Below are 9911 nucleotides of genomic sequence, written 5' to 3' on the forward strand. Positions count from 1 at the left end.
TTACCGTGGACATTTCCCTGCAGATGATGGAACTGTTAACAAGGTGTAATGATGTTGTGTCTAACGTCACGTGTTTGTTGGGTTACGTCCCTTATCATTTCTTATGAAAGAGTACATTATAAAAAAAAAACAGAAGTATGTCCTTAGGTATATTAACTACTAGTATTATATTAGTATGGTTATATACACTCTAGAGAAGGAACCGAATCTAAACCAGAATGTGTTTATAGCTTTATTGGTTTTCCTATTTCAAAACCAAATTCAAACTGCGAAAAAAAAAAGAAGCAAAAGATAATTGAAACGAGACGCGTTTTTATTCTGCGTTTGAATCTAATTTAATAAGCCATGAAATCTGCATAAAGTAGATCTAACATTTTAGAGCATAACAATATCTTATTTTTATTTAAAATCAGATATTATCTGATCCTGGCAAATATATTTTCTTTTGTACAAGTTATATTTTTCCAACAAGATAGCCAGTTTTTGATTTTGTTGAGGATTTTTCAGTCAAGATCATACTAATAATCGTTAAAGTTCTTTAAGGAGAATTTTTTTAAGACAATAATTTCTTTTAGTTTTGATTCAGCGTGATTGTACTATATATCAGCTCATTTTCAGTTTTGTTTCAGTTTGGCTTGGCAAAAGCACTTATATAAAAAAAAAAGCTCGGTTAGATTTGTATTGTTTTAAAATCATTTTAATTTCGATTACGGGACGGTGTTTGAGACTTATCAGCCTCTACAAGATATTTCAGATTGATATCTAAACTAATGTTTTAACTTTTATTATCCTTTGAGACTCCTTAATATTTTTTTTTTAAAAAAAATACTATGTATAATTTAATCAATAAATAATACCAATGATTTTGACCCAACAAAATAATATACCAAAAGGTTCTGGATTTGGATGCAAAAATCCATAAAACGATATATATAAAAGATTCGTAGTTATACTAGGACCCTTAATCAAACAACCTTTATAATCCCGAAATCTCCTCTTTCTTTCTAAGTTACTCATCTCTTTTCTCTTCTTCTGATTCTCCACACTCCTTAATGGAGTATTATCAACCGGTGGAGATTAACGTTCTCTCAGCTCAAGATCTCGACTCCGTCAATCTTTTGTTCAGACCAACAGTCTATGTTTCCGTCTCGGTCACACGTGGTTCACGTGACAAGCAAGTCACTCCAGCTGCTGCATGCGGTAAGAAACTCTTACGGTGGAATTACCGTATGAAATTCTATATAGAAGATGACAAGGTTCGAAGGAATGAGTCAGTGCTTGTGTTTCAAATCAAGTGTAAGAGATTTTTCGGGTCCGACCAAGTCGTTGGGAAACTTTTCGTACCGGTAAAGCAATTGCGTCACTTGAATGAAGAGAAGACGATAACCGAGGATACCAATATAAATTATCAGGTCATAACCGAGGCCGGAAAACCAAAGGGTAGTATATGTTTAGGGTTTAGATTTGGATGTATTTTTAGGGGACAAGTCAGAGGTTGTAATTCGGATATTGCTAGGGTTCATGAGGGTTGTAGATTAGGAGTTTGGGGAAATATTAGACATGAGCCATCAGCTCCTTGTGAAGACGATATCTATGCGTAGAAATTGATTAATTCGATTATTTCGAATATTTTCATATCTTGTTTTTGTTATATACATTTCATCCTAATCAACTCAAGTTAAAAGTTAAATATAAAATAAAATTTAGCCTGAAAAGATAGATTCTCGTTACCCTTCGCGTATGGTGTCAATCAGTCAATAGTGAATCATATGTGTTTTAGTATGGTTGAATTTAATCGACTACAGTTTGTAGGTTTCAATTATCAGTGAAACTATATAATGTATTACAGTATCAGTTCTATAATAAATATTCAAAACATAAAATATGTATTGATAACTTGATACACATACACAGTCACTTTTTGCTCCTAAATTAAATTAACCTCCAAACAAATAAGGTCAATTAATGTATACTCTTTCTATTCCTAATTAACTAGTCAAAAAATACTATGGTTTAAACTTTAAAGCTATAAAAAATTGTTGATCACAAAATGTAAGAGATTTATAGTAAACTTTTAATATGTTTTTGAATACATATATATATATGTATATGTATATATATATATGTATATGTATATATATATATAAAAACTTTTAAAATGGGACTAATTAGTAACCGAATGAGTATTTAGAAAACACTGGACTGCTTTAGGAAAGTAAGTAATTAAACCATGCATGGACCAGACTTACGAGCAATAATGCAATCCATAAGCAGAACAAGAACTAAAAATCACATATATATATAAGACAATCAACCCGATCCGGAAAACTCAAAGTACTTTCTCGGACTTAGATACAACCCATCCATAGAAAACAAAAACAAACAAATCTCAATAAATGATTTAAAGCATAATTCTTGTTTATACCTAGAGCAAGAAACCGAGTGGGATGGTTTGACTTTGACGATTTGAATTGAAACCTCCTAACATTTTTAGAAGGTTTATCAAGATTCCATCAATTTACAAATTGAAAAATAACCTTTTTCATTTTATTTTACGATTGTTTAAGTCTACGATCAATAAGTCTACGATCGTTCGATTGTAAGCTTAAACCTTTTTCATTTTAAATGAAATATTAACACTCTTAGCGAAAAAAAAAAATTGAAAAATAACACTGAAAATTCCGTTTCTGTTTTGTTTTGTATAGTCAAAAAGATTTTGGCATTGTTGACCATTATTGTGTTATTTAAGGATTGCTTGTATTCAAATATTAAATGGCTAGCAGTGAAAGACAACTATACTCCTATTTTTTATGATGTTTTGAAGGTTTATATAACTATTTAAAATTAATATTAATTTACAAATTATAAATGCAGAAGGCGACCTCATACACATATGGAATCTTTTTCGTCTATGTTTTTTTCGTTTCTGTTTCACTTTTGAATATATAATTAGTTTCTATGCGTCAAGAAAAAAAAAAGATATAAAATCAAAATGAAGACAAATATCCCAAACAAGCAAAAACAAGCTACTCAATATAACAGGGACTTACACAAATTATAAGGGTGCATTTTGTTGTAGCCTGTTTAATTAAACCCCCTCTCAAACTGCAGAGACGAGACCTGTCTTCTCCTCTCAAATTGCATGCAGACCTAATTTCTTCTCCGATATCACAGTAAAAAAATCCAGAAAGTTTCAAGGTTAAGAAAAAGTTCATAGCTTTATATCTTTGTTTTGTTTTTAAACATGATTACGATCCTTTCTTCTTCATCTTCATAGAATCTTTGGGTTAAAAGCTTGCATTTTTGTGCAAGATCGTCTTTCTTCATAGCAAACAAGTCATGAGTTCAATTTGGTTCCAACAAAAAAGTTGTGAACTTTCTTTCTCTTTTAAGCAAAACTCTCTATTCGCCTTCTTCATTTACACCCTTCTCTGATTCCGACGTATTAGGGAATAATCAAGATTCGTCTCTGTTTTCTTAGCAAAAGCTCGTATATTCGTTTCTCGAAGCAGAATCCAAGTTTTATTTGTAATCAGAATCCGTCTTCATGCCCTTTTTGTTGGATTCTTCCTTTTGCAGGTCACTTGCGAGGTTGATCGGAGTTGATATCTAATTAAAAACGCCATGGAATCTTATTTGGTAATGATTTCTAATTGTCTGCAACATTTCTTTTGTATTCTAGGACTAAAACCAGTTGTGAATTCAAGAAACACCTTGAAAATGTCAAAGAAGATCACCAAAACCCTAAAACCCTAAATCTTGATGATCCGTAGTGACTCCTAGCTAGGAGAGTACCAAAACCCCATAATTGACATCCAACGGCTCTACCGAACCGGAATCCCAAAACCCGATCGACCCCATTGAAGTCATTTAGCGCTTCTCTCAGATCAATCATTTATTAGGTTACCAATGATTAACGAAGTTAAACAATTTTAGTTAGTTCAATCTGCATGTTCTAGTTTTTCTATCCGAGTAAATATTTGGGATTTTGAATCGAGAGTATACGTCGTATTACATGATTGTAGAAATGTTGCTTTTTGAGTACGTAACCAACATATATATTTTCTGTCTAATAGAACAAGATGGATCAAGGACGAGGTGGCATTGGAGCTAAATCAAAACGCCAAAATGCACAAGCACAAGCCAAGAAACACGCTCAAGCAAAACAAAAGAATGAGCCTCCTCTACCAATTCAACCAAGCAATGAGAGTATTTTTCGAGAGGTATATTGATATCAACTAGTTATGATAACTTTACTTTTCTTATCTCCTTTTGGTTTAGTCGTATATAAATTGGGGATACTATATTTGATACCAAAATTGTCGTTGCAGATATTTGGTCCTCATACGATAATAAGAGATTGGAGTGTGGTTTTAGGGATTATTGGTGAGGTTCTTGATCAACTGGAAGGTAATTAACATTTATTCGATTTTTCAAATTAGAATAATGAATTATATATAGTCAAACGGTGGGAATAAAAAAAAACAAGCTAACTAGTTTGAGTATGTGCAGATTATTGTTGGGCAATTGTTTTTGCCCGACTTATGCAAGCTACGTATAATCAAGGACTCCCAACCCCTCAACAGCATGAATTTTCATTTCTTGAACTTGTGGATCATATCAAGCCTAGAGAAAATGAAAGTTCTGCTCTAGCCAATTTGAAAATTGCAATTGATCACATAGCTAGCCATGGGATAATGAAGAAGCCAATTAAAATAGGTGATGAAAGGTAAGCAATTATGTATTTGATTTGAATTAATATTTGTGTAAATTTACGTGGAAGCTTCTTTATTTTCCTAGGTTTTTAAATTTAATACATGTGTGTGTTTATAATTAATTAGGCAAGCTCAAAAGGACTAAGGATAAAAAAAACCTTTGACCTTTGTGAAGACGTTGATGCATCATCTATCAGAGGAGAGTTAGACAAATGTCCTGTTGGACTAAATCTGATGCCGACTTTAAAGTTTGGATATATTGGGGAGGTTAATAAAATTTTATTGGATCAACATACTGTATATACGTAAATATTTAAGAAAATATACTATATACGTCAATCTTTTGGGCTTTATATATATATAAGTTTGGATCATTTTAATATGATTAATCAGTCAACGTAACAACTAAATATATTTTAAATCATTTTTTTACAGGAAGTCTACCATTTACCAAAAAAAGTGGCTATTTCTCCCACCGATAGCATCCACTGTATACTGCTAATAGGATATGGAATGACCACACAAGGGGAGCTTTATTTCATCGGTCAAAATTCGTGGGGCACAGATTGGGGATGCAGAGGCTACGTAAGAATCATCATCAATGAATTATGTGACATCATCTGCCTCAAAGAGTAGATGTACTTTTTAATTTCTTACGTTTCATTTTCCTTCTTCATAAATTGTTTTCCTCTGCCTTTCTTGTTCATCAAAACTATTGTTCACAATTTCATTTTAATTTTTTCTTAACAAGAAATATTTATTGTTCAAAGTCTTATATTATCTTTTTTCTCTTTTTCATGTACGATAAAATACAATGTCATACATAGTTTAGTGTTTTCTTTCTAACACTTACGGATCTCTGTGTGCAGATTGCCACTTTCTCTTTACCAAAAGCTATTTAAAGCTGAAAACAAAGGCTATAAAATATAAATCACACCATTTCAAAACACATCGAGAATGCATAACTTAAAAAAAAAAAGATGGTATCTCTTTTCTAAACCTTAGTTAGTTTTAACTCTTTTTCCCCCGAGTGATAAACAGATATACCTAGGCAAAAACAAACTGGCTGGACAACAGAACAAGATTGCAAAATTCAGGATTCACAAACCATTCGCATTCAACACTGCATTGTCGAGTACGGGTTCTTGATACACACTAGTCTTCAACATAGAATACAGTGCAAATTAAAGTTCCCAATAACCTAAGTCTACTAATAACATTACAACCGGATAAACAAGTTTCCCAGTGAAGCTCTTCAACTGATCTCTTCCAGACTCTTCCATCACCTTGGCTACCTCTTTCAAATGATCTCGTCCATGGCCTTCAACCAAAAAACAGCAAATTAATAATTGCGGATCAAACAAGTGAAAACCAAAAGATATCTCAGCAGCCAATATATTGATCTATTCAAAAGATATATATCTATGATCAACAGATGGGTTTCTCTTTACTAATCCATTAGAATTCAGGAAAACAAACAAAACCTAGGAAGCCACACACATTCAACGTAAACTGGAGAAGAGAAAAACATACCCTTGTAGGTGCGGGACTTGGCCTGCAAAGGATGGGATAAATTTTGTGGGTTACAGACCATACCGCTTTAGCTTGATACTCCACTAAAGGTGCATCTGGAGACTCGAACTCTCTTGCAGCAAACGTAATGTAAAACTTAGTCATCGACCCTGGGTTGTAATTTGCCCTCAAGATATGTTCCATTTTCACATTCTTTTCCTATAAACAAGAGACAAAACGATAACTCTATATTAGATATCTATAGAAGAACTAGGAATCTGAATAGCCAGAAAACTAGTACAACAAAAAAAAGAGGGAACAACTTGCCTCATCACGGTTGTATCGTTGGAGACATAGAGATGTCAACTTTTCGCAGACCTCACGGATGGTAAGGCCTAACATAGCTGGCTGGTCCAGATCTCCGAGCGAAGCAACTCCAGAATAAACGTAAGGAGGGAATTTGTCTGATGTCTCAAAGAAACCCTAAACCAACAAAACCAGATGTGATTTAACATGATATCCTCATAAGACTAGAAAAAAGGATTAAGGATGATGATACCTTGGTTTCGATGAGCTTGCGTTTATAGTGACGGCACTGCTCCTCAAACTCCTTGTCTGAATACTCCCTCAGATTAGCGGAATCATCTTCCCGGCCCTCAAAGCTATCATAACCCCATTCGGGCTCCTTATTCTTATTCTTGTAACTCTCTCCGTCACCTTCCTCATCTAATTCTTCTTCCTCGTCTAATTCTTCTTCCTCACCTTCCTCGTCTAATTCGTTTTCTTCTCCGTCGCTTTCCTCGTCTAATTTGTCTTCGACACTTTCATCGTCAGCTGTTTGCTCGCTTTCACCGGATTCGTTAGTTTCGGCCTTGCGCTTCCCCAGTAACGACAACACAACGCCTGTGGAAGTTTCCATGGGCTCCGTCACTTCTGGGTCCCTCGAAGATCCATCATTCACCTCCCCGTCGCTTGTTTTTGGAGCCATGTCGATTACCCAACAAACCCTAAGTTTCTCTTTAAGCCAATTTGGTATTTTCTAAGAAGACGACACAACTTTTGAAGAATCGTACTCCTGGAAAGTCCTTATTTGTCAAAGGTATATATATATTAAAATAATACCAATGATTTTGACCCAACAAAATAATATACCAAAAGGTTCTGGATTTGGATGCAAAAATCCATAAAACGATATATATAAAAGATTCGTAGTTATACTAGGACCCTTAATCAAACAACCTTTATAATCCCGAAATCTCCTCTTTCTTTCTAAGTTACTCATCTCTTTTCTCTTCTTCTTCTTCTGATTCTCCACACTCCTTAATGGAGTATTATCAACCGGTGGAGATTAACGTTCTCTCAGCTCAAGATCTCGACTCCGTCAATCTTTTGTTCAGACCAACAGTCTATGTTTCCGTCTCGGTCACACGTGGTTCACGTGACAAGCAAGTCACTCCAGCTGCTGCATGCGGTAAGAAACTCTTACGGTGGAATTACCGTATGAAATTCTATATAGAAGATGACAAATTTCGAAGGAATGACTCAGTGTTTGTGTTTCAAATCAAGTGTAAGAGATTTTTCGGGTCTGACCAAGTCGTTGGGAAAGTTTTTGTACCGGTAAAGCAATTGCGTCACTTGAATGAAGAGAAGACGATAACCGAGCATACCAATATTAATTAAGGGTATTTAGGATGTCAAAGAATAGATTTTTCGAAGGGAAATAGCAAGATTTTGGTTTGTTTCTTTTAACTGAAGTATATATTCATTCTCCATCAGTTGTTTTTGGGTTATTTATGTAAAAAAGTGTAAACTTTCTTTTCTCGATCTTGACCAATGATCCTTTCTTTTGTTTGACTTATTTTGCAGGTCACACTTTCTTATTGATTGATCTGACTCCTTTTGCTATAGAAGAGGAGGAGCTATGGAATGGGATCCGGTACTACTTTTACTGCTTGAATTCAGATTATACTTGAGAAAACTTGCTCTTTGATTGGGTTAATTGAAAATGCATATCTTAAATATAGAAAATGTTGGTATCATGATTAATTTCTCAATAAGAAGGATAGTTTTAAATGTAGAAAATGCTATGGTTGTTTGTTTGAAACTGATCTATGCTTTTCCTTCTAATATATATAGAACAAGAATCCAGGAAGGGCTCCTATTGGAGGGAAACCGAAGAGAAAAAAACCAAAAGGTGCAAGCCAAAGCAAATGTTGAATCGAAGAAAAGAGCTGAAGCGGAGTCATCGGCTCAAGCGACAATGAACTGACTTTCCAAGAGGTATAATGGTTAATTTTATATATATATATATATATATATATATATATATATTCAAGTTTTACCCTTTAAGATGAACAGTAATATTTCTTATGATTTCTAAAGTCATGACATGTTATTCTTAAGTATCTTGGTTTGATTTTGTTGCAGATGTTCATGTTGTTAGGCATTATTGAAACTATTGTAAAAGATTGGAGTGTTGAGGATGGGGAGATAATTAGTGACATAATTGACCAAAATAAAAGAGGTCAGATGTATTGGTTTATATATTTAATATCGTTAAGGCATATCGTAGATTTATCTGTTGGTGCTGTGGTATAAATTGAAGATAACTAGTAACATGTCACGGGTTCGACCTCCTCTGTAGCTAAGTTTTAAAATTTTTACCATTTCACTTTAATAGAGGGTAAAATAGGTATTTTAGCTTCTTCTTCTTCCTTTGGGCTGCACGCAGTCATAACCCTAAAACGTGAACATGTTTGTTTTTTCTCAATTTTTGTTAGGTTTGCAGTATATTTATACCCGAAATTTACAAATCCAGCCATATATAATCGATTTCAACTTAAATTTCACAAAAAAGTGAGTTTTTTTCACATATCCGATTTATTGAACAAGGATTTTATCTAATGCAGATATTTGTTGGGCAATTTGCTTTGCCCGACTTGTACAAGCTCTTTATAATATTGGACGTCCTGTCAACCAACATGTGCAGTTTTCTATAGCTGAATTGATAGATCATATCAAGCCTGGTGAATCAGAAAACTTTGAACTTGCCAATCTGAAAATTGCTTTTGATCACATTGCTGATAAAGGAATCTTGAAGGAGCCAACAACATCAAACAAATCTCAAAAGGTAAAAAAAAAAATTATGTGTTTATGATGTGAATGACTTATTTTATCTGCTAATTTTGTTATAATTTAATCGAATTGTTTACTAGGCCAATGCTCAGGGGATGAGAGTTCAAGAAACTTTACATCTTTATGAAAATGTGAACGCTGACTTTATCCGAGCAAGACTGAATAGATATCCAGTTGCTTTGATAGTGCAGGTGGATGTTAAGTTTCTAAAGCTTGGACAGGTTAGTAAAGATTGCAACAGATATAGATTTGTTAAGTTATGAGTTTATAGTGAAATAGTACAGAGATTATATATACATGAACATTGGAATAAATAAAAGTAATGAAATCTTTCTATTTTTTCAGGAGGGGGTTTATCACTTGCCAAAGAAACATCCCATCACAAAAGACACTCGTTTACACTGTATGCTTCTCATTGGTTATGGAGTAACCAAGGAAGGGAAGACTTTTTTCATTGGGCAAAATTCCTATCGCCAACCTTGGGGGTGCAAGGGTTATGCGATAATCATTATCGATAAGAAATGCGATATCGTTTGCCAAAAAGACTAG

The 9911-nt window shown here is 33.8% G+C and overlaps 2 protein-coding genes and 2 long non-coding RNA genes across 4 annotated transcripts; 2 read left to right on the forward strand and 2 right to left on the reverse strand.

Moving 5' to 3' along the window:
• Positions 1 to 996: 996 nt before the first annotated feature.
• On the forward strand, positions 997 to 1894 carry LOC9298665 (protein SRC2 homolog). Its single transcript, XM_021015682.1, has one exon. It carries the CDS (start codon positions 1053 to 1055, stop codon positions 1599 to 1601), a length of 549 nt encoding a protein of 182 aa, XP_020871341.1. The 5' UTR covers positions 997 to 1052; the 3' UTR covers positions 1602 to 1894.
• Positions 1895 to 5683: 3789 nt separating this feature from the next.
• LOC110225715 lies at positions 5684 to 6505 on the reverse strand. Its single transcript, XR_002329931.1, has 2 exons — positions 6249 to 6505; positions 5684 to 6036 (listed from the first exon to the last, which is right to left on the reverse strand). It is a non-coding gene; the product is annotated as an uncharacterized LOC110225715 (long non-coding RNA).
• Positions 6506 to 6515: 10 nt separating this feature from the next.
• LOC9298662 (acidic leucine-rich nuclear phosphoprotein 32 family member B) lies at positions 6516 to 7284 on the reverse strand. Its single transcript, XM_021015663.1, has 2 exons — positions 6787 to 7284; positions 6516 to 6710 (listed from the first exon to the last, which is right to left on the reverse strand). Exons 1-2 carry the CDS (start codon positions 7213 to 7215, stop codon positions 6522 to 6524), a joined length of 618 nt encoding a protein of 205 aa, XP_020871322.1. The 5' UTR covers positions 7216 to 7284; the 3' UTR covers positions 6516 to 6521.
• A 1730-nt stretch (positions 7285 to 9014) lies between these two features.
• LOC110225716 lies at positions 9015 to 9742 on the forward strand. The gene is made up of 3 exons (XR_002329936.1): positions 9015 to 9357; positions 9443 to 9583; positions 9708 to 9742. It is a non-coding gene; the product is annotated as an uncharacterized LOC110225716 (long non-coding RNA).
• The last annotated feature ends 169 nt before the right edge of the window (positions 9743 to 9911 follow it).

The sequence above is a fragment of the Arabidopsis lyrata genome (assembly GCF_000004255.2).
Source record: "Arabidopsis lyrata subsp. lyrata unplaced genomic scaffold ARALYscaffold_304, whole genome shotgun sequence".
NCBI classification, from domain to species: domain Eukaryota; kingdom Viridiplantae; phylum Streptophyta; class Magnoliopsida; order Brassicales; family Brassicaceae; genus Arabidopsis; species Arabidopsis lyrata.